We start from the raw sequence: 22,824 nt of genomic DNA, 5'->3' as shown, positions 1-22,824 counted from the left end.
GGGAATATCAGGTCTACCATGCAGGAGGCCTAGGAGAGCTCTGGAGGACATCACCTCACCCACTGCCCACCCCAAAGCCTGGATCAAGACAAGGGCTCCCAGTTTGCAGCCCTCTTCACGCAGAGCAAAGGGGTTCTCCAAGGCTGATGGTCATGTCCTTCTCCTCCTCTTCTGCTTTCCTCATGGACTGCACTTCCCAAATCCTAGTGTGACCCCCAGTTCGGGAATTGCTTTCCCAATGCTGGTTGACCCAGCTGCAATGTGCCGAGGACCTCCTGGGGTTTGACCCAATGCCTTTCCCAGCTGGAGCAAGGGCTGCTGCTAACCAGGACACCCATGTTTAGTACCTCCAAAGCCTGCTCCAAACTCTGGACCCGTACCTGGAAATATCCGAAATGATCCCTTGCTCTGCAGGGCTGAGAAAAGCTGGATGGGACACCTGGGTTCAGCCCCATCCTCTGCTTCTGCCTGACCTTTTATCCTTGGGTGCTGCAAATGGTATTGGGAGGTTTAACGACTGTAATGAAACCATGCCAAAAGGGCTTGCAGGATCCAGAGATGAATGACTTTCTGGAAGTATAAGGCTTTTGCCAGTCAATGAAATTAATGTTTCCATTAGAAAAAACACACGGTTTTCTGACCTCAGATTTCTTTTATTCTTTTCAGTCGAGCCAAGCGATACACATGCACAATTCAGCTCTGTCTCCCTCTCCGTTCACTTGCAGATCCTCATAGCGTGGGAAAGACGCAAGCTGCCGGCATCCGACCTGGGGATTTATGCTGTTAATCTGATTAGTGTATGATGGACGTGTCCAGTTGGAAGGAGATGGAGGTGGCACTAGTCAGTTTTGACAACGCTGATCAGATCGTGGAGGATCCCTGTTATTCAAACGACCTCAGCCCCGCCGGCCAGTCGCGGAAAGGCCATCCCAGCTGCGCCAACCTCCTCTCCAACTTGAGAATCCTCATCAACAGCGAAAACGCCAACAATGAGACCATTTTCTCCAGGTTCTCTGCCGAGTTCAGCGAGCACCTGGTGGGGGAGAGGGTGGGCATGGATGAGGGGGATCAACGAGTCATCATCAACATCGCTGGGCTGAGGTTTGAGACGCGGCTCAAGACCCTCAACCAGTTCCCCGAGACCTTGCTTGGGGACCCGGAAAAGAGGATGCGTTACTTCGACTCCATGAGGAATGAATATTTCTTTGATAGGAACAGGCCCAGTTTTGATGGGATCCTGTACTACTACCAGTCTGGTGGGAAAATACGGCGTCCGGCCAACGTCCCCATCGACGTCTTTGCTGATGAAATCACCTTCTATGAGCTGGGTGATGAAGCCATGGACCAGTTCAGGGAGGATGAAGGGTTCATTAAGGACCCTGAGACCCTCTTGCCAACCAATGACTTTCATAGGCAATTCTGGCTGCTCTTCGAGTACCCCGAAAGCTCCAGTGCGGCCAGGGGTGTAGCTTTGGTCTCCGTCCTGGTCATTGTCATCTCCATCATCATCTTCTGCATGGAGACTTTGCCGGAGTTCAGGGAGGAAAGGGAGTTTAAGTCCACCCAGGAGCTTTCTAAGAATCTGACAGAAACCTTGCTGGCCCACAGCACCTTCACAGACCCTTTCTTCGTCATAGAGACTGCCTGCATCATCTGGTTCTCCTTCGAGCTGTTCGTCCGGTTCATCGTGTGCCCCAGCAAGACCGAGTTCTTCAGGAACATCATGAACATTATCGACATTGTGTCCATCATCCCCTACTTCGTGACGCTCACCACCGAGCTGATCCAGCAGAGCGAACTCAACGGGCAGCAGAACATGTCCTTGGCCATCCTGCGGATCATCCGGCTGGTCAGGGTCTTCCGCATCTTCAAGCTCTCCCGGCACTCCAAGGGGCTACAGATCCTGGGGCAGACCCTCAAGGCCAGCATGCGGGAGCTGGGCTTGCTTATCTTCTTCCTCTTCATTGGTGTCATCCTCTTCTCCAGTGCCGTCTACTTTGCAGAAGTGGATGAGCCGCAGTCCCATTTCTCCAGCATCCCCGATGGCTTCTGGTGGGCCGTGGTCACAATGACAACCGTTGGCTATGGAGACATGTGTCCCACCACCTTGGGTGGGAAGATCGTGGGGACTCTGTGCGCCATTGCAGGGGTATTGACCATTGCGCTGCCCGTCCCCGTCATCGTCTCGAACTTCAACTATTTCTACCACAGGGAGACGGAGAACGAAGAGAAGCAAATTCTGCCTGGGGAGGTGGAGCGGATACTCACCAGTGTGGTGACGGGAACCGGCAGCATGGAGTCGCTCAATAAGACCAATGGGGGTTACCCTCGAGACAAGGCCAAAAAATGATGGTCGAGGCCATGACGGGACTAGGCCCTGTCAGGTGGGATTGGCTGGAAAAGGTACAAAACATCTGCACGTTATGACTTTTTTTTTTTTAAACCAAATGTGCTGCTGCTTTTTTTGGTTTTGTTGTTTTGTTTTTTTTTTTCTAGACATTTTTCAATCTCTGGTTTCCTGTGGCTATTCAAATAAATACCATCTTTCTTATCTCTCTTCCCTGCCCATCAGTCTGTTTTTTATTATTTGATGCTCAGCTGCTTGACATTTCGCTTCTCTGTCCGTGGCGTCAGAGCGGAGTTTCCCATACACAGAGATTTCCCCCATTTTCCGGAGGGGGGAAAAAAAGGGCAAAATGACATGAAACGCTTTTGCTCGGTGGCACCCAGCTGTCCAGGGACGAAGGTGAGTCCAGCTCCCTGCTTTTCTTAATGCATTTTAAATAGTTCCTCCCCACCCACCACCGCTCAGGATCTGGGGTTCTGCCCAATTCCCAGACCTGGGGATTGCTCTGGCTGAAAAATAAGCTGGGGGGGGTGTAAAAAAAAAAAGGGGGGGGGGAATAATTAAAATGTATATTTTCAGCTGATTGAGTTCTCCTTGGCTGCCTGCCTGATTAATTGGCACAGCAGGGTGGGCAGTGACGGATGGGACCAAGCCACTGGGTGGGGGGCTAAGAAGGAGAAGGATGGTGACCGGTCACGGTGGAACGGCCACCAAGGAAGGTCCAGGGCACCTTGGCTCCACACCCACCGGGATTTCTGATGGAAAACTGAGCTCTGAGAGAGGGACGGGGAGTTCTCCGGCAACAAATGCTCGACTCAGGGGTTATCTGGTGTGCAAATGCCTTCGGGGACGAGCCACCGTGACCTTGTAGCTTTTATTGTCACTTACGTTGCTGCAAATGGGGCACAGATTAATGAGGGCTGGCGTTTCCCCGACAGCTCGGTTGGAAAAAAAAAAGGCACTTCTGGTTTTTCTAAACCATGCAAATTTCCATCGGCACTTCTGATGGGAGAAACCAGCAACAGATCATTTTGCCGTTCTCTCGAATGCCAGCAGGTTTTCTTCCGACAAAAACATTTTGTTCCAACTTCACTGCTTCACTTGGCTTTTTTTTTTTTTTTCTGATGTTTCTGCCTACATTAAAATCACAGTTTCTCATGCAGCGTCTACACATCCGCTTTTATAGCCCACATCTGTTATACTTGATGTCTCATCTCCTAAAGGTTCGACACGATCATTACGCAATGTGCCAGCGTCTCTGGTCTGCAATTTCATTCAGAAAGGAGCCGTGAAAGATGGATTTTATTTATTTTTTATTCCCGGTCTGATGGAAAATGTGAGTTTGGGCATGCTGGGATTTTTTCCCAGTGGCAGAAATCCTGCCTCCTGCCAGCTCTGCTGCAGAGCTTGTGTTGGCTCTGGTCTGGGGGGGTGTGAGTGTGTTATTTTGGGGTTTTGGGGTCTTTTTGTGGACTGTCTTTCTGCAATGAGGTCTTTCGCGCCCCAGGGGGATGGATTTGGGACATGACCAGCATAATTCCTTCAGGACAGGTTTTTCCCTCTGGGACAAATGCCCCTTTTCACCTGCTCGCCGTGGTTTTTTCCCATCCCTGCACCACCACCTTCTTCACCCCATCCCTTGTAACCCCCCGGATCACCATCCCCCAGATCGGAGGGAGGAGCCGTGAGGGCTTTTTAAATGTCCTTCCCACCCTCTTCAAGTTCTCACCGTCTGCGGGGCTGGCTGGAGGAGGCAGAGCTGGGCACAGCTGGAGAGCAGCACCCTGAGACACCCCCAGCTCCTCCCCGTTCACCCCTCAAGTCTCTCCAGCAGCTCTGCCGCGTCACTATTTTCATTTCACAGCCGGTTCTTTCTCCTTTTCCTCTCGAAAGCTTGACCTTTTTACGTTCTTTTATATTTTTTTTTTTTTAGCGCTCCCCTCCCCAGACTTCACTCCCAGCCTGTCAAAGCTGAGGCCCTTTCGGTGTTTATTGCTTGGGAAGGCACCACGAGAAGCCCTGGTGAAGGTTTGGGTTGGGAAATATTCAACCCGCTCGCTACGAGCACGTCTTCTTTGCTCCTGCTCCCTTAGCAAACAGGGACTGAAACGGTGCTGGGACGGACGGATGGATGGACGGACGGATGGACGGATGGATGGATGGATGGATGGATGGACAGATGGATGAGTGGAAAGATGAACAACCTGATTCTTATTCAACTTGTAAACTTCATTCTCCAATAAAAGAATAGATGCTTCAAAGCCTGGCATGCGGAAAATACCGTTTATTTGGACTCAACTTTTTATTCTTGGCTTTGTGCGGCTCCACGGGGGCTGGTCCCCAGCTGGGAATGGTGCGTGGGAGTCGAGACGTGGGACATTATAGACCTGAAGGCTCCGGATCTGGGGGCTGAGGAGAAACTCCGCAGGATTTTCCCAACACTTCGGCTTACACCGTCCATTGCAGGAGGCCAGGTCCACGGGGATTCCCTGATTTATCCTGTGAGGGCGGGGTCACAGGCATTAAACCTCTCCAGACACATTAGCTTATTTCCTATTTATCCCGAAGTGAAGAGAAGGAAAACCAGGCTATGAATACCCAGTGGCAACGCTCAGCTGGTGCTTGATAAAAACCTGCCAGAAAACCCATTTTCCCCCACAATTTGCAGCTTAGTACCTTCCCAAATACAGGCTCAAAGCTCAATGAAATCCATAAAAGGCTCTTATTATCTGTACTATTCTTGAGTCAAGCCTTAATGAGCCAATCTGTCATGTCCTTCAGCACGCGGGCTGAATTCCCACGTGAAATTTTGTACTGCCACAGGAAAAGCTAAAAAGACGACAAGAAACCTCTTTGCTTTATCAAAAAGATGTCCTGGCTGCTTTTCATCCTTGGAGCCAGTTGGGACTTGTGGCCACATGTGAAACATTTGTCAGGTAGAAGCATCTCCCTTCTCCTCCGAGCTGAAATTTCCAAGCAAGCCCCGGAGCATCCTGTTGCCACCAGGCAGATAGTTCTGCGCTTCCCCGGTGTACAGGAGTACAGTTTTGGCACCGCAGCCACGAGATGGCACTCCAGGATAGACATTTCCCCGGACATAGGCAGACCCGACATGTATTTTCCCCCTCTCGAATTCATGCTTGGAAGCTTTGGGGTGGTTTATTTCTTTATGGCATGCGTTAGCGTGGATGTGGGAAGGGATGCTCTGGCCACGGGGGATGCTCTCATGGAGGAAGCCTGTTGCGGGGCGGCGTCTGCCGGGGATTCTTGGCACAGGTGCGGAATAGCCATGCTGGGAGGGTTTAGGAGCTGCCTGCTGGCACGACATTTGGGTTGTTGGTCCTTCTTGGGAAAAGGACACGGGTCCCCTCTTCCGTCCTGCTCACCAGGAGCACAGCTACAGCCCTTGGGTTCTCCTGTTGGGTCTTGCCCATGCTGGCAGGGTTCCATGGGTTGCTGGTCCTCGGAGCCATGGCTCCCGCTGCATCGGCCTCATTTCTTGTTGCTCATGACAATGAGAAAATTCCCATGACGGAGCCGAGGCAAAGCCCCATCTATCCAAAATCCAGGCTTTGGTCCCTCTTGGGCAGAAGGGATTCCCACCCGCTGGGGCTCTGACCCAGGGCTGTGTGAGCTCAGGGAGCTGGAGGGGATAAATCACATTCCCACCACCCCACATCAGATATTTCTTTCTAGCCGGCTCAAAGAGACGGCAACTTCTGTGCAGTGAGAGGAGAGAAAAATTAATTTCCAACCCCACCCGCCTGGATCTCTCCCTCCGCATCCCTGTTCCCACCGGGGAAGCAACCTCCAGGACCCATCGATGATGAAACCTCATTTATCAATAAATAATGCAAGTAGTCCCTTCTCCCTCAGCCCAGTAGAAAAGCAGAAGCAGCTGGGACTCTTGGATGTCTCTCCCGGCCGCCTGCCAAGCGCTTTCACCGCAGCTGCTGGGGAGGGAAGAGGCAGCCTCCATTTTCAGCAGAGTTTGATATGGATGGAGGTAACTTCCTTTTCCAAAATGGGAACGGCGACTTTAAAGGGCATGGAACAAAATTAGAGAAGGAATTGGCCCAGTCATTGCGAGGCAAAATGAGAATAAAATAAATACGTTAGGTGCTTTTTGCACAGTCGTAAAGTCTATAACTGAGGACCGGTTGGTGTTTCCAGGCTCTTGGTGACCATGTCATAGCACAGACCAGTTCATTACTGGGAAAGGGGGGATTTAATTGAGATTCCTTATGGGGAAACAAATGGATTGTTCTAAATATGGAAATTGGAATAAGACATCACCTCTACACAGGCACAGCCGTGGATGTGCTTCTGTAAAAGCTTCCCAATGGGAGGGCTCGCACTGGGTGAGAGCCATCTTTTGTCCTGCCCTCTTGGGCGGTCCAAGGCAAATCTCCAGCCGAGCCACATCCTCCTGGGGGAGTCGCTGCCCTGAGATGTCTTTGGGCTATTGGACACCTTGTAGGGGACACAGGGGGAAAACCTTGAGCCGAGGGACAGGGAGCTACTGGGGGAGCTCCTGGTGGGACACGTCTGGGGGTCTGCAGGGATCTGCCCTGATGTGGGCTGCATCTGGGATGGTGAGTTCATCCTCCCTGGATGGAAGGTTGGGTTTTCCAGGATCACCCACTTGATGTAGCCCCAATGCAAGAGCTAGCCTTGACTTCCTAGAGACCCCTCAGCCCCTGCAGGCCACAGCTGCAGCTCCCAAAAGCCCAGGTCTTGCTACATTGATCAAACGCTCCGTAGCCACCACGAAGCAGCAAGTGTATGACAGGTCCTTCCTAATTCCTGCCATTCTATCACAAATAAATGTGCAGCCACCAACTCTGAACTGTCAACACTTTATTTGCGTGTGAGCAAGAGATTCCTTATGAGAGAGAATCTCCTGCTGCACCCAAATCACGGTTGTGGTTTGTTTGCATGATGAAACCACAGCACCACTGGTGTCACCGTGGATCTAAATAGCCTTGGCCAGTCCAATGCGGTTGTTGGCCCGGTCAAAGATGCTGTAGTACACCCTGATGAAGACGTCTCCCAAGATCCAGAGGTCCCCAGAGGTGTTCTGGAAGCTGGTGATGCAATGTTCTTGGTCGTTCTGCATTTGAGCAAGAAAAGGCAAATGGGGGCAATGTGGGCTGGTGTCTTTACTTGCATTGCTCTGGAGGCCCATGGCCATCCCTCCCCTGTCTCCCATGGGAATGGGAGAAGCCAAGGCAACCAGAGCCACTGGAGAAAGTAAAAGGACCTTGAGAGAGGTTCCTGAAACCAGGAACACCTGGTTCCCCCTTACCTGCTCAGTGTAAGCCAAGGAGGACAGAGGATACTGAACCCCATTGATGACAAAGATGATGTTGGGCATGGCAGAAATGGAGCTGCAGTTCACGTTGTACTGCAGAGAGCAGAGGAAAGAGGCTCTTAGGTGGGAAACAACACGTTCACAGGACGAGGAGTGAAGGGGTTTGATTTCACCGGTATAAACTAGAGACTGGGAGTGTCTCACGGTGATCTCTGTTGGAGGTATCAGAGGAGCGGGGCTGGTTTGCCATGAGCAGAGATGTGGTTTGGGGCCGGGCTCGGCAGTTCCAGGCTCCAGGGTGAGCAGAGCAAGCCATGGGTGCTCTTACCTCTCCGTACGTGTCCTGCCTGGCCCCAACCGCGCTCTGGATGTTACTAATGCCGGAGGGTGGCCCAGCCACAAGGGAAGTGCCGGTGTCGATGATGGCTTGGCAGCCACCACTGCACGCAACCTCCTGGCTGTCCACAATGATGCTGAGGGGGACACACAAAGCACAGGGCTGTTAAATAACCAGCTGGATCTCAGCAATGTTTTCAAACTTCTTTTATAAAACTTAAAGCTGGGTAACCCAAACCCTTGGGCCTTTTGCTGCCTGGAGTTTGCGGTGCCAGCTGGAACCACAGCCCCCATGGCGCACCCGGGGACCGAGGCACCAAACACGGCCCAGCAGTTGGGACCCGATCGAGCTCAATAAAAGTAGGTTTCGGACTATAATTTTGCTCTACTCGTCACCAGAGACATATCCAAGAGCACAGGCTTTGTGCAAGAGAAGAACTCGACTGTCCCCCAGGCACAAAGCACCCTCATTTTGGGTGGCAGTTACCAAAGTATTATGGATTTTAGTCCCTTGATCTTCTGCATTACACAGCCGTGGGGTATTAAACGCCAGCGGGAAGCCTCTGATATCATGGGTCTCAGGTGTCTTTGGAAACGATGGTTAGAAATGAACATAGGTCAGCACAGCTGTTTTGTTACCTGTCCATGGAGATCTGCCAGTAGCCTTGGTAAGAGACGAAGATCCAGTTGATGGAGCCGGTGAAATAAGCCTCATCGATTCCCCCAAAAATGACCACGCTCCCTGTCGTCTCGCTGGACGATGCAGAAAAGAAAAACAGTGGAAGGTTTGCCATGTGGCTTCAGGTCAGAGAGACAACAGCCGGATGGCAGCAGTGACAGCAGAGCTGGAGCCACCAGCAACTGCAATGATGTGCATGAGACGTATCTCCCAGCCCTTCAGACCCCCGTGGCTTACCGGGACAGATAGACTGAAAAGAGGTTCTCCTCCAGCAAGCTCTCATTCACCATGTTATCGAACACCGGTGTGATGCCATCAACAGCCAGATTTGGGTAGCCCAAGCCCAGGATCCCATCAAATTTGACATGGACAAAGAATTGGCCGGGCTCGGTGGTGCTCAAGCCGAAGAGCTGGTTGGTGTCCATGAGAGATGCGACCTGGGGACGGGGAGGATGCTGTAAGACCTGCATCAGGCACTGCAATACTGATGTTAATCAAGTGGTGAAGACACAAAAGATCCCTCCTGGAAATGCCATCGTGACACTCACGGTGACGGTGTCGGAGCCCACGATGCCCTCCATGGCGCCGGTGCCATACTGAATAGACAAGTTCTGCCCTGTGCTTTTGTAGGTGGAGGAGTGCGACGGGTTAAACGTCTGATGGTTTTCTAGAAGGTAAGTGGGAAAATCAGAAATGAAGATTTTCAGCAAGGCTGAGCCGTAAGGGAAGCGTGGGAGGAGGAACCCTGCTGAATTGCTGTTTAGACCTGCCATTTATTATCCTGCTTTCAGGAACAATTTCACTGTGAGAATTTGCTGTACGTCCCTGCCCCTCCTCCAGCAACCAGGAATCCACAGGAAATCCCATCGCCCACTTCGGACAGATGGGGAAACTGAGGCACTGAGCACTAAGGACTTCACTGAGTAGGTCCTACACCCCAAACACTCATCCCTCCAGTGCATTTCACAGATGCTATGGACCCAGCACCATGGGGTCTGCTCGTTGCACTGGCTAGGTGGCCCCTGGTCCCCTGGCAATGTCACCCCGATCTCTGGGCTCGATCCTGCAGTTCCAGGATGTGCTGCTGGAGCCAGCTCTGGTGAAATGGGGAGCCCTGCCTGCCCCTACTCACGGCAAGCCAGGCTGGGGCAGGAGACGGAGGGAACCCAGAGGTTGGAGGAGCCGGTGTCGAAGACCACGGTGAAGTCCTGCGGTGGGGTGCCGATGGAGATGGTCCCGTAGTACTCCATCTGTGGGGCAGGAGGATCAAGGGTTGCTTTTTAAGGCATGAAACCAAACCTGGAGCTTCTCCAGGCTTTCAGCCTTCATGGTCCACTTCTTCATGGGGATGCCCTGCTTCCAGCAGAGCTCCTGGGGGGGACGTTTCACAGAATCATGGAATCATAGAGTGGTTTGTGTTGGAAGGGACCTTAAAGACCATCTATTTCCACCCCCCTGCCCTGGGCAGGGACATCTCCCACTAGACCAGGTTGCTCAAAGCCCCGTCCAACCTGGCCTGTCCAGGGCCACCAGCAGGAAGGGGCAAAGGATGCGAGCTGAAGGCTTTGGGGTAAAAGGGTCTGGGTTTGGGTTTAGTCCACGCACAGCACAGACATGGGGATGGGTGTCCCACAAACCGCCCTGGGGCTGCGCCGCTGGGGGACAAAGCCATCACTCACGTCCAGGGTGTTCAGCAGGGGCTCGGTGGCCACTTCGGTCCCGTTGGCAAAAGCATGTGGGAATCTGGTGCCGATGTCGTAGCGGTGATTCTGGAAGAAGCGATGCAGCAAACCCTCCTCCCTGAGGACCTCTCTCAGCTTCTTCCCCCTTTCCAAGGGCAGCCTGGCCCAAGCACCAAGGGAAAAATGAGAGTTCGGGGAGGATTCTGCCGCCTGCGGCTCCCGCGAGCAGCATTTGACACCTTCCAATATTTGTGCTGCTCCAACGGCAGAAGCAGAGTGGGGTCCCCCAAAGCCCCGAGTCGGGGAGATTTCTGCAGAACCCCAAAGCATCTCTAGAAACCAGACCCCCCCCGGACACCCCCCCCCCCCCCGCCTCCTCTGCACCCCTGGGGCAGCTTTCCCAGCCCTCACCTCCGCTTCCCAAAGCCATTAAAAGGCTCTGAGTGCTCGTTTTCCCCCTTTGCCTTGACTCGGGTGGCCCGTGAGGACAACGCTGGTGTCACTTACTTGGTGACACCCCGGGCGAGGGCAGAGGCAGCGCAGAGAAGGACGAGGAACCGCATCGTGCCGGGGCTGCCAGGGCAAACGCCCGGCGGTTTTTATAGCCCCCGCGCCTCCCACCTGCGGCGCCAAGAGCGGACGGGACCGTCACTGCCCTGTCCCCACCTCGGTGGGCACCTGACCGAGGCAGGTGACACCCAGGGACAGAAAGACACGGCAAACATCGGGTAAGAGCGACACGTCACACAGCAAGGTGGTGGGGGGGGATGGGATGGCGCCAATCACGCCGTGCTGATGGTGACACCCCACCTTGCTGCCCCCCCGAACGCCCCCCTCCCATCCTTTAGCACCCCAAATCCTTCGTCCCCACCGGCACCGCCTGTTTCTGAGCATCATTTTGGCTTCTCATTTCGGCACCCAAAGCCGTTGCGAGCAGCAGTGGGATCCCAGCTTTATACATCCCCCCCTCCTTTTATGGGGGTCTCTCCCCAGTTGGGGTGGGGAATGGGACCCCGACGTGCGTGCACACCCCCGGGGAGGTGGGCGCGAGGGCTTTGCGCACATATTGCCCCCGCTGGCGCCCGCCGTTATCTGCAAAACCCAATTAGCACAGTGGGATGCAAACAGGCTGCGGGAAAGGTGACCCTGCAGCACGCTGACCCCCCCGCGCCCACCCCCCCGGCCCCGGCCCCTCAGCGTGGTTTGCCCAGCGATAACGGGGACCATTAAAACAGGATTAAAACTCCTAACGAGCGCCTCGGCGTCGCCCAGAGCGCGAGGGAGGCGGCGGGCGAAGGACACGGGGCGATGCTGAGTGACGCGGGACGTGGTACCCGCTCGGTGCTGCTTTTATTTCAGCCACCACACTCCCCCCCCCGCCAGACCCCCCAAAACTTGGTGGCAGGTGCTGGTATCGCGGCGGGTTGGGTTTCTCCGATGACAGCGTAGAAAAGCTGATGGACCCCTTTTTTTTGGTCTTTATCGTTTGAGTTTCCTATCGGCGTTGCAGCTATTTAGAAAGGACGCTGCGGGCAGGGCCGCTCCGTCCCCGCGTCACCGGGACGGTCCCCTCCGCGGTGGGGCGAAGGCGGGTTTCTGCGATGGGTGCAGTAAAGTAGGAATTAATAATGATTTATTCAGCAGAGGGAAGGGAACCAGCTTGAAATTGTCCGGTTGATTTGGAGAGGAGCGGGAGGGGGCTGGGGCTGGGGCTGGGGCTGGGCTGCGGTGGCCAAAAAGGCAACGAGGCGCATCCCGGTCCGGTCCCAGACGTGAGTCCAAGTTGGATTTCAATGAGGAAAGCCATCGGGATGAACCGCAGAAACGCCCTTGGGAACAAAACCTCACTTCAAGCCAAAAAATTAATAGAAATAATAAATAGAAATACTAACATTGATTAAAATAATAAAATAATAAAGACAAGACAGTAATAACGTTGAAAGCCATGTCCCGTCCCGCCACGGGAACTGCACGTCGCGCCGGGGGCACTGCAAGGGCTGGAGAGAGAAATGGGGGGTGGGAGCGATGATTTATGCTTGGTGTAAGAGTTGGACGGGTTTGATGTGTATTTTTGGGGGGGTGGGGGGAAATTTAGAATAGAATAGAATAGAATAGAATAGAATAGAATAGAATAGAATAGAATAGAATAGAATAGAATAGAATAGAGTAGAATAAATTTCCGTGCTGTTTGGAAACCATACATGCAAATATTTTAGTTATTGAATATTCAGACCCGGGAGCATCACTGGGACGCGGCGCTGGGTTTGTGACACCTGGGCCACATCCTGTCTGGGTCCCAGTTGTGTCCCAGTCGGGTCCCAGCCGTGTCCTGTCCGGGTCCCAGCCCTGTCCCAGTTGGTTCCCAGCCGTGTCCTGTTCGGGTCCCAGCCGTGTCCCAGTTGGGTCCCAGTCGTGTCCTGTCTGGGTCCCAGCCCTGTCCCCGTTGGGTCCCAGCTGTGTCCTGTTCGGGTCCCAGTTGGGTCCCAGCCATGTCCTGTCCGAGTCCCAGCCCTGTCCCAGTTGGTTCCCAGCCGTGTCCTGGCCGGGTCCCAGCCCTGTCCCAGTTGGTTCCCAGACGTGTCCTGTCCGGGTCCCAGCCGTGTCCTGTCCGACTCCCAGCCCTGTCCCAGTTGGGTCCCAGCCCTGTCCCAGTTGGGTCCCAGCTGTGTCCTGTCTGGGCCCCAGTTGGGTCCCAGCCATGTCCTGTCCGAATCCCAGCCCTGTCCCAGTTGGTTCCCAGCCGTGTCCTGGCCGGGTCCCAGCCGTGTCCCAGTTGGGTCCCAGCCGTGTCCTTTCTGGGTCCCAGTCATGTCCCAGATGGGTCCCAGCCCTGTCCCCGTTGGGTCCCAGCCGTGTCCTGGCCGGGTCCCAGCCCTGTCCCCGTTGGGTCCCAGCCGTGTCCTGGCCGGGTTGTGCAGCCGGGCGCGGTTCACCTTGGAGCCAGAACATTAAACAGGGAGTGAGAAAACGCACGTGCGAGAGGACGAGGGGCGCTTGGCACCGCGCTGGCGGGGACGGGGTGGGGGCGAAGCAGCTGACGGGAAGCAAACAGCCCCCGATGCTCCCGATTACCAGGTTGTGTTGACTTCTCCCCCCGCACCCCGGCCCCCCCCCCGGGGTCCCCACAGCAGGACGTGAGCTTTTGCTTCGCTCCTTGTGCTTTTTCCCCTGCATGGGGTTTTCCACCTCCAGGAAAATTTAATAATAATAATAATTAAAAAAAAAAAAAAGATACGTGCTGGGTTTCGCTGCCCTAAATGCACTTTAAAAGCAGCTTAAAAGTGGTTTTTTTCCTGCTAAACTGACGGTAAAACAAGGAAAAACAAGGGCAGGGACCCGCTCGGGCTGCGCATCCCTAATCTGGCTACTCACGACTTCTTCAATTTACAAATTTAAATCAAGGAGGAGAGGTTGCTCTTGCGATGGAGGGGGGGGTGTGGGTGGGGGTGTGCCCCTCTATAGCCTTATGCCCCGATCAAGTTGTTTCCCACCAAATGGTCACCTCCTGCAGCTCAGAGCCGGTGGGAGATTCGGTAATTCCCACACGGCAGCTCTGCTCGGGGTCCGGGCGGTCCCCCAAAAACGGGAGTGGAGGATGGTACAAAGCTCTTTAGTTGATTTTGTTGTTGTTGCTGTTGTGGTTTCTGCTGGGAGAAAATAATTTGCAATATTTTCCACTGGGAGATGCCTAAAAATTAAGGAAAACACCCCCCCCCCCCCCAACAGTAGCACGTTTCCAAGCTTGTGGGAAGGCCAGAAGCAGCTAACAAAGCAAGGCAGCGTTCAAACCACGAAACTATATATTTTTTAACACTGTTATGAAATATTGTGCTTTTTTCCCTGACTTCCCCCCCCCCCAGCATTGCTATGGGCCCCCTTTCTATTTGGCAACCCACGGTGTCCCCCCAGCCCTTCTGCCATCGTCCCCAGTGCCGGGCGATGGGTACCACCAACCCCCCCCCCCCCCCCGCATCCCAGCATCCCCCCCCGCCCCCCCAGCCCCCCCGCAGGACTATTCTTTTGGAAATAAAAAGCAAAAAATACTTGTGATGTGTAAAAAAACAAACAAACAAACAAACAAAACAAAACAAAAAGAAAAAACAACAAAAAAACCACCCCAACTAAATCAAATCAACCCAGTCATCGCAACGTTTTATTTTCACCAAATTTAGAATTTTTTATTTCTTTTTCGGGGAGAAACAAGCGCGGGGAAGGTTTCACCCGGCGTCGAATGCCACATGGGAATGGCTTTGTGATAACGCGGCGTCTGCCACAGCCCTGCCTTTGGCGTCCTTTGGGGTCTTTAGAAAGAGAAACGGTTGCTGCTTTAGCACCAAAACCCACCGAAACCCACCAAAACCCACCAAAACCCACCAAAAAACACGGAGGTCCCAGAGCCCGGGGGGAGCCGCTGCCCCCAGCACCGAACCCCCAGGGCTTTCCCGGAGCAGCTCCGCACACTGATGCCTTCAATCCTCAAAAATAAACCAATCGGGTTTAGGGTTGTTTTGGGTTTTTGGGGGTTTTTTTGTGGGTTTTTTTTTGCTGCAAATGCTGATTATTCTTTTTTCTTTCCTATATTTATTTCTTTTATTTATTATTCTCGTAGTGGCTGTAGGAAGCAGGAGAGAAGCTCAGGCGATAACGCCTGTTTTTTTTTTCCACGTGATGTTTTTCCGAGGGGAACCGAAAGCACGGGCCGGCGATAATTTGTAGCGCGTTTAATTAACGTTAATCGTTCTCCTCTCAAATTCGACTGACGTAAAGGGAGGCTCCCGAACCTCGCACGGGGGGGGCCTGCACCTGAGGCAGACGCTGAGGCTGGCAAACCTTTTCCTACCTCCCAAAAACCCCACGTCTGGCACAACGCGGCTCCAGCCGGGCCCCGCTTCAGCCTCTGCCAAACACATCGCGTTGCTTGAATTTTAGGAAAACCCTTTCCTTAATTCCCCACAGCTACTTGGTATTGATTTCTTTTAATTGCCGGATAGATTAGACCATCCATCACTCGCTTCCAGGGGAAAAAAAAAAAATAAAAAAATAGGCTGATAAGACACAATCAGGCAATGCCGCGAGGGGAAATATCCGTACGGAAAGGGTTTATCCAGCAGGAGTTGCAGGGAAACTGCTCAAATTCCTCCCCCCCAAACCCAAAAGGAAGTTGCTGCCCCTCCGATTTTTGTTTTCCCTAGGGAAAAATAACGACATCCCGTGCCCCCCCACCCCCCCCCCGCCACTGCCCCCCAACTTTGCCGCTGGGCTGGGCCCCGGGGATGCTTGGGCAGATGAAATGATGCCGCTCGGCTTCACATCCCTGCTTTTATCGTGCGCTGGGATAAAGACCAGGAGAGGCAGCGCTGGGCTTCCCAAATCCCATCACCGACTGTATAAAATGAAGGGGGGGGGGGCGGGGCGGGGGCGTGAAAGGCAGCTGACATGCAGACAACACCTCGGGAAAGGGATTTTTGAGGCCACAGCCACCGTCCTTTCAGCCGTTCCTGGAGGCTGGAGCCGGGTCCAGCTCCAGGCCGGGGCTGAGTTTTGCTAAACCACACGTCGGAGCAGCTCGGCCTGACCGTGCCTCAGTTTCCCCATGTAACATAGAGCTTATAACAACACTGTCTACCTTGGGAAAGCACGTTTCAGGTGGCCCGGTGCTACGTGGGCACACGATGGCCGTGGGAGAGGGTGATAAATGTGCGCTGGCGGGGGCTGGGGGGGGGGGGGGGAGCTCGTAGCCGGAAAGCCGGGAGCATCGCCCTAAAAATCGATGTTTTTGAAGTGGAGGGAGCAGCGGTAGCGGCCGTCGAGGAACCTGGAGCAGATGAAGTTGGGTAAACAGGGGCAGGTGTGGTGCTGGCGCTTCCCGAAGAAAGGGACCTGGGGAGAGACATGGGAGAGACGAGGGCGTCAGGGCTCTGCCGCGACCAGACGATGACCAAACGGGATGAAAGCCCCCGGGAAAATCGCCGGCTTAACGGGGATCTGCCCGAAATTAAGTTTTGATCCCGCCGAAGCCCTTCGCTCCTTCCTTGTGCGAGCAGAAGGCGCGAGCGGCATTAAATCTTACTCCCGGCATTAAATCGTGCTCCCGGCGTGCAAAATCGATGCGGGAGCTGGGAGCGGGGCTGGCTCCCCCACCCTCCCACCCCGGGGGGCCAGGGATGCTGCTGCTGGATCCTGGCGGAGGAGGGATGGCGGCGGCAGCCACGCGCTTTGGGCTAATCCCAACGCGCCGGGGTTTCATATCGGCCAGAAATCCCGACGCTGGGGCGGCTCCGCGGCATTAACTCGGCTTCTCCTCGCTTGGCAGAGCGTTCGCGACTCAATTTGGAGCAGGGCGGCGAGCGCTTTTATTTTAAATGGCCCGGGCAAGCGGCTTCCTTCCCAGCTCCCAGTCAAGGTCTGCAGCGCCCATGGGACTTCCCGAGGATTTCGGGCGGCACGGATAGGCTTAAAATACTTCACAGAGGACGAAACCAGCTGCACGGCACCAGCTCGGGGACCACCACGACGCTGCCTCGTCCCAAGCCCGCCCCAGCCCCCCGCCTCGACACCGACCCCCGTCTCCATCCTGGGGCTTTAATGGAGCTTTTCTCCCATGCCAGGAGCTCGGTGCCCTTTTCCCAGTCCTTGTCGTTCCCCCACCACCGCCCCCCCACCCCATCCCAGCCCCACTGAGCATCCCCGTGCCGGTACCTTGTGACTGAAGGGGTGGCACTCGTCCCCCTCCTGCCCCAGGGGGGTGCACATCCGCAGCCCCCGCAGCCAGAGGCTGACGGCGCAGCAGGTCCCGCTGCCGCACTGCGGGTCCCGCTCGCAGGCCTGGGGAGAGGGAACAGCGGGGGGGTTAGTTGGACCAGGCCGGGAAAGCATCGCTAGCCCTTTTCTTAGTGTTTTTTTTTGGGGGGGGGGGGGCAGCGGAGAGCTCAGCCCACGCCAAACCGCTGGGTGTAACCCCTTCATGCGGATTTAAGGGAGAGGGGGGTTATTCCCAGCTCTCCCAGTTTGGGTTATAGGATCGTGAAATGGTTTGGGTGGGAAGGGACCTTAAAGCCCAGCCAGTGCCACCCCCTGCCCTGGGCAGGGACACCTCCCACCAGCCCAGGTTGCTCCAAGCCCCGTCCAACCTGGCCTTGAACCCCTCCAGGGATGGGGCAGCCACAGCTTCTCTGGGCAACCTGGGCCAGGGGCTCACCGCCCTCACAGCCAAGAATTTCTTCCTCGGATCTCATCGAAATCTCCCCGTTTCCAGGTTGGAGCTGGGGCAGGGCACAGGTTGGGTTGGGGGCTTTTTGCAGGACGAGGGGGGGAAATCCCCCGCACACACAGAGATGGGAGGGACAGAGGAAAACGTTATAGTTGCCCCAGTGAAAAGCAGCGCCGGTGCCAAGGCATCGTACCTCTCCTTTGCACCCCGCTATCGCCCCCTCTTTTAATAATTTCTTTTAAATTTTGGATGGAGAAAGACAATCTGGGATGCTCGGGCCTTCGTCTCAATTGGGAACATGCTCTGGGGGATGCCCATAAAGATATATATTTTTTTTTTCCCCCCTGCTGGTAAACTTCCTAAAATCCCCCGTTTCCCCGCGTGCCGGGTCTGAGATGAGAAGCAGAAAGAGCAGCTCAGCAGCGTCGGGGGATAAAGCCCTTGGCCGCAGCACCCGCCACGCACACACATCGCCCGGCAGAGCCTGTAAAACCTGCCGAATAATGCAAACGCGCCGTACTTTTTTTTTTTTTTTTTTTCTTTTTTTTTTCTTTTTTTTTTTTTTCTTAGAAGGGAGCAGCGTAATGCCAAGAACGCAGCCTCTCCCACCCGAGCCAGGTGGAAAATGGGAAACGGTCACCTCTCCCCCGGCCCCGGGATGGGGAAACTGAGGCACGGATGCAAGCGCTGCATCACCCCACCTGGGAGCCCATGAGGATGTTGAGAAGGGGCGGACGGGGGCACCTCGAGCACCGGCAGGTCCCATTTCCACCCCCCCACCCCCCCCCCCTTCCTCCCCAGGCTGTTGACCGTCACTAGGGCAGCTCATCCCACCCCCGACCCCTTCGCTGACCCCTTTTCCTGATGTCGGGTTGGTGGCAAAAGAAGCACCCATGGGGCTCACCCCTCAACACCCCACCCCCCCCCCCGGGGCCACCCCTCCTTGGGGCACCTCCGAGCCCCCCTGCAAGCCAGGAGAACCCTAAAGAAGGACCCGTCCCTTCCCCGCCAGCGGGTTTAGAAGCCCCCACGTAGGGTTTTGCGGCGCTGAGCCGGTCGTTCCCTGGTGCTGGGGGGGGAGGGGGGGGAGACGGAGAGGAAAAGGGGGCAAATCCCCACCCTGGCCCAAGCGCCGAGCCCCGAATCTCCCTCCCCCCACCTCCCAGCCGGGAGCATGTCGCTCGTGCAGGTGACGAGGGATGGAAATTGAACCGGGGGGGGGGGGCAAAAAAACACGCGGGCGATGGATAGAGCCGGGTAGTTTTGGGGTGCTGCTCTCTCACGGGGGGGGGGGGGGGGCAGAATAGGGGGATTTGGCAGAATCTTCCCTTTCCTGAAGGGAACCTGAGTCTCCCTGAGCATCCAAAGCACCTTGGAACACCCGAATCCTGATAAAAAAATCAGATATTAGCAACGATGGGCTCTCGTCTGCAAACTCGGGGGGGTGGGGGGGGGGGGCGCAGGCAATTGGGTGCACGTAGGGGTTGGGGAGATCCAGCTGAAAAAAATCACAGGCTTGAAAGAAAAAGGTCTGGTCATAAGGGGGGGGGGGGGGGGAGTCTGGGAAAAGAGGAGCCAAGAGCCCGTTGGAATCAACCCCAAAATTCCCCTCGGTTGGGAAAAGCCGGGAGGCAGAGAGGGGGCCGGGATGCAATGGCATTGTCTTGGTTTGAAAAAGATTTTTCACGACCAGGGGAAAAAGCCCGGGGTGGGGGGGGGGGGGGGGTTGGGCCAAGTCTGGTGTTGATGAAACCAGCATCCGGACTCCTCAAGTGGCTCAAAAGCCCGGATTTTGTCCCCAAAACTCACTGCTCCTCTTGCTTTCAGCATCACCCTCGGTCCGGCTCAGCACCGAGCTCTGGGACGCGCCGAGCCCCGAAAGCCCGTTAACGCAGCAGGGTAAGTATCGCCCCCCTCCTTTGCACCCCGACGTCGCCCCCGCTTTTAATTATTTCTCCTAATTTGGGATGGAGGAAGACAACCCGGCATGCTTGGGCCTTTGTCCCAATTGGGAACGTGCTCTGGGGGACGCCCGTAAAGATATAGTAATTTTTTTTTCCCCTGCTGGAAAACTTCCTAAACCCCTCATTTCCCCGCGTGCCGGGTCCGAGAAGAGAAGCGACGCGACTTTACGCTCGCGTGGGCCGGGGCTGGCTGCGGGAACGGCGTCCACGCCTGGGGAAAATGAGTAATGAATTGGGGGCACTCGGGAGTAACGAACAAATACCCCAAAGCGAGCGGCGAAAAGCCCCCATTCCTGCCTTATTTCCCGAAAAGAATTTAAAAAAAAACCAAAACAACCCCACATTGAAATGTCTCCCCGGCTTGGGGCTGGCACCCGGCACTCACCCCCGTGATGACGGCGCAGGGGCAGGAGGTGACGAGCAGGAGGAAGCAGAGGGTTCGCAGGACCCGGCCCATGGCGCCGTCCTCTCCGGCTCTGCAGCATCCCCACGCCTCCCCCTATATAACCCCCTCCACCTCCGCCACCTTGGCCTTCCCTCCCGCCCCCGTGATCTCACAATAAGCAGATGAGACCTGAAGCTCTAAAAGAAATATTAATAAAGCACCGCAAAAGGCGGCGGCGGGGGAAAAATCCCCCCCTCCTCCCACCCAGGGTTATTTTTCAGCTCAGCCAACACAGCTGGATTTTCCGAGGACACCTCTATATCCGTATTTATCCCCGAGGGGCGTACTTAAGAATTTGTGATTATTTAGCTAAAAGAAAACGCAAGAATAAAGTTAGCCGGCTACTTCTCGGCTCACGAGAGCACAACGCGCAATAATGTGGCCCTGTGATAAATATCCCGTAGGAACAGAGCCTCGGCGGCATTTATTTGTGAGAATAAAAGGCGGCAGAGAGGGAATAATATCTTTTTTCAGTGAGGAGGGTGTGTTGGTATCCGAATTTAACGTGTAAATACGTTGATTTATGGTTTGAAGTACATCCCCCATACCTCAAATGGCATTTGGCGCATCTCCTGGGAGCGCAAGGGAATACGAGCAGGGGTCGCTAAAGCGGTTAAAAAGGCAGGAAAAGCTGGAATTATCGGCTGCTTTTTCAATTTGCACATCCTGGCAGGAGGCAAGGGATGACAGCCCGGAGCGGGGATGGGGGGAGACGGGGCCGGGGGCGGGGGGGGTGGCTCGACAAAAACACCCACCCGCCCCCGCGGTCGTATCCATCAGGTGAGAGAAATCTCTGCAGCCTCTGCCCTGCGATGTCCCCACGGAGCCGGGGCCGTTCATCACCCGCCACCTCGTCTCGTGCAGCCCCTTTGGAAGTCTAGCTATAAAAAAAAAAAGAAAAAAAAAAACAACTTAAAAAAATAATTAAAAATTTAAATACCTTTCTATGGCCAGCGCACGGTGCCGGGGCTCCCACGGTCCAGCCTGGATTTGTCCAGGACTCCCCGGACCAGGCTCCCAGTGCTGCCCGTCCAAGCAGAGATGGTGGCAAAGCCCCTTTAGACAGCGAGTGCTGGAAATAAAACTCCATTTTTTTCCCCCAAAACAAAGCTGGGTTTGCGATTCTGCCCCAGCGGGATGGATTTTTTTTTTTTTTTTTTTTTTTTTTTCCAGCCCTGTATTGCTAGGGACCATCCCCGTGGCGTCAGGGCTCCGCACCAGCGTTAGGAATTTAGTCCCTTCTGGTTTTTCCCACTGAGGAATAAACATCCCCCAGCCTGATTTTGGGGCCGTCCCCTGCCAGACCCTGTCCGTGGGGGCAAATCAGAGCCTGGGGGGCAGCCAGAGCCGGGGGGGGGGCAGGCTCAGCCCCGGGGGGAAACACGGCCCGAAGTGATGGGCTGGGATTTGAAATAGGGGTTTGCTGGGAACCGCGTTGAATTTGGGTTGAATTTCTCTCGCGGAGGATCAGGCCGGTGCGAAATCGTTTATTTAATTAGTTAAAAGTAGCCCAGGCATCTCCCCGCCCGGAGACCAGCCCTTCTTTTGCTGCGGCAGCTGTTCCGCTCCTTCGTTAAAAGTCTCCTCCACCTGGGCTTGAATTAATTAATCCCAACTCTCCCCAAAATCCTTCCCCGCCAGAAATCCTGCAGCTGGGAACGGCTCAGGGAGCAGGTGTTTTGGGGAGGTTTCCTTGAGAAGTTGCTGACGGGATGGGAAGCGGGATGCAGCCCCCCCCTCCCCGGCTTCCGTAGGGGCGTATTTGTATTTTTGTCCTGATTTGCTTCCTGGGGTTGGGAAAAAAAAAAAACCCAAAACAACAAAAACCACAACAACTCAAAAAAGGCAATATAAAACCAAGCCGTGCCAGTGGGGTGGGATGCAGCGGGGAGCCCCCGGGCAGGCGGGACCGGGGTGCTCGGCACTGCCCGAGAGAGCCCCCAGCTCGAGCAAGGGGAAAGAAAAATTTAAAAGAAAGAAATAGATAAATAAATAATAACCCCCCAAAAGAAAAAAAAACAAACGAACCCCGCCGCGCTTCGCTTTCCCCATCAATAACGTTTTAATTTTCCCACCTGACAGGCCAAGATCCATCGTCAGGCGCAGGCGGGAACGGCGTCAGCCGGCACCTCATTAGTGTCCCCGAGCTTTGCGATGCGCCCACCATAAATCTCCTCCCACTCCTCGCTGGCGGAGGAGGCGGGGGGTGTGTGTGGGGGGGTGTGTGTTGGGTTTTGGGGGGCATTTTGGGGGGGGCTCCTGGCAGGAGAGCCAGCCTGAGTGTCACTTTCAACACCCCTCTGCCCTGTGGAACCGCGATGGGGGTCCTGACCCCCCCCCACCAGCACCGTATGCACCAGCCCAGTGTGGCCCTTCCTGCTGCACATATTGGGCTCCTGCCCGTGTCCCCATACCCCATGTCCCTGTGTCCCCGTGTCCCTTTGTCCCCATACCTGTGTCTCCGTGTCCCTATGTCCCCATGCCCCCATGTCCCTGTCTCCCCATACCTGTGTCTCCATGTCCCTGTGTCCCCATGTCCCCATACTGGTGTCCACACTTTCCCATGCCCCTGTCTCCCCATGACCCTATGTTCCCATGCCCCCGTGTCCCCATGCCCCATGTCCCCATACCTGTGTCCCCATGCCCCCGTGTCCCTATGCCCCTGTGTCCCCATGTTCCCATGTTCCTGTGCCCCATGTCCCCGTGTCCCTATGCCCTGTGCCCCTGTGTCCCCATACTTGTGTCCCCATGTCCCCGTGTCCCTATGCCCTGTGCCCCTGTGTCCCCATACTTGTGTCCCCATGTCCCCGTGTCCCTATGCCCTGTGCCCCTGTGTCCCCATGTTCC

General features: G+C 55.1%; 3 protein-coding genes across 4 annotated transcripts; 1 reads left to right on the top strand and 2 right to left on the bottom strand.

Annotated features, from left to right (window-relative positions):
- The first annotated feature begins 799 nt into the window (after positions 1 to 799).
- On the top strand, positions 800 to 4,542 carry KCNA10 (potassium voltage-gated channel subfamily A member 10). 2 transcript variants are annotated; one of them, XM_074564164.1, is made up of 3 exons: positions 800 to 2,746; positions 3,571 to 3,683; positions 4,281 to 4,542. In XM_074564164.1, the coding sequence occupies exon 1, from the start codon at positions 800 to 802 to the stop codon at positions 2,348 to 2,350; it is 1,551 nt and encodes a 516-aa protein (XP_074420265.1). In that variant the 3' UTR covers positions 2,351 to 2,746; positions 3,571 to 3,683; positions 4,281 to 4,542. The 2 variants fall into 2 exon arrangements, with proteins under 2 accessions (XP_074420265.1, XP_074420264.1); XM_074564163.1 differs by having other exon boundaries at positions 3,571 to 4,542.
- Positions 4,543 to 7,322: 2,780 nt separating this feature from the next.
- On the bottom strand, positions 7,323 to 10,921 carry LOC141733652 (embryonic pepsinogen-like). Its single transcript, XM_074564315.1, has 9 exons — positions 10,866 to 10,921; positions 10,356 to 10,518; positions 9,809 to 9,926; positions 9,225 to 9,343; positions 8,914 to 9,113; positions 8,637 to 8,750; positions 7,990 to 8,134; positions 7,656 to 7,754; positions 7,323 to 7,460 (listed from the first exon to the last, which is right to left on the bottom strand). Exons 1-9 carry the CDS (start codon positions 10,919 to 10,921, stop codon positions 7,323 to 7,325), a joined length of 1,152 nt encoding a protein of 383 aa, XP_074420416.1.
- A 5,197-nt stretch (positions 10,922 to 16,118) lies between these two features.
- Positions 16,119 to 19,989, bottom strand: PROK1 (prokineticin 1). The gene is made up of 3 exons (XM_074564567.1): positions 19,918 to 19,989; positions 17,058 to 17,183; positions 16,119 to 16,238 (listed from the first exon to the last, which is right to left on the bottom strand). Exons 1-3 carry the CDS (start codon positions 19,987 to 19,989, stop codon positions 16,119 to 16,121), a joined length of 318 nt encoding a protein of 105 aa, XP_074420668.1.
- Between the last annotated feature and the right edge of the window lie 2,835 nt (positions 19,990 to 22,824).

This window comes from Larus michahellis, chromosome 21 (assembly GCF_964199755.1).
Source record: "Larus michahellis chromosome 21, bLarMic1.1, whole genome shotgun sequence".
Classification (NCBI taxonomy): Eukaryota; Metazoa; Chordata; class Aves; order Charadriiformes; family Laridae; genus Larus; species Larus michahellis.
The sequence above is the reverse complement of the archived record's forward strand: the minus strand, read 5'-3'. Positions and strand labels throughout refer to the sequence as shown.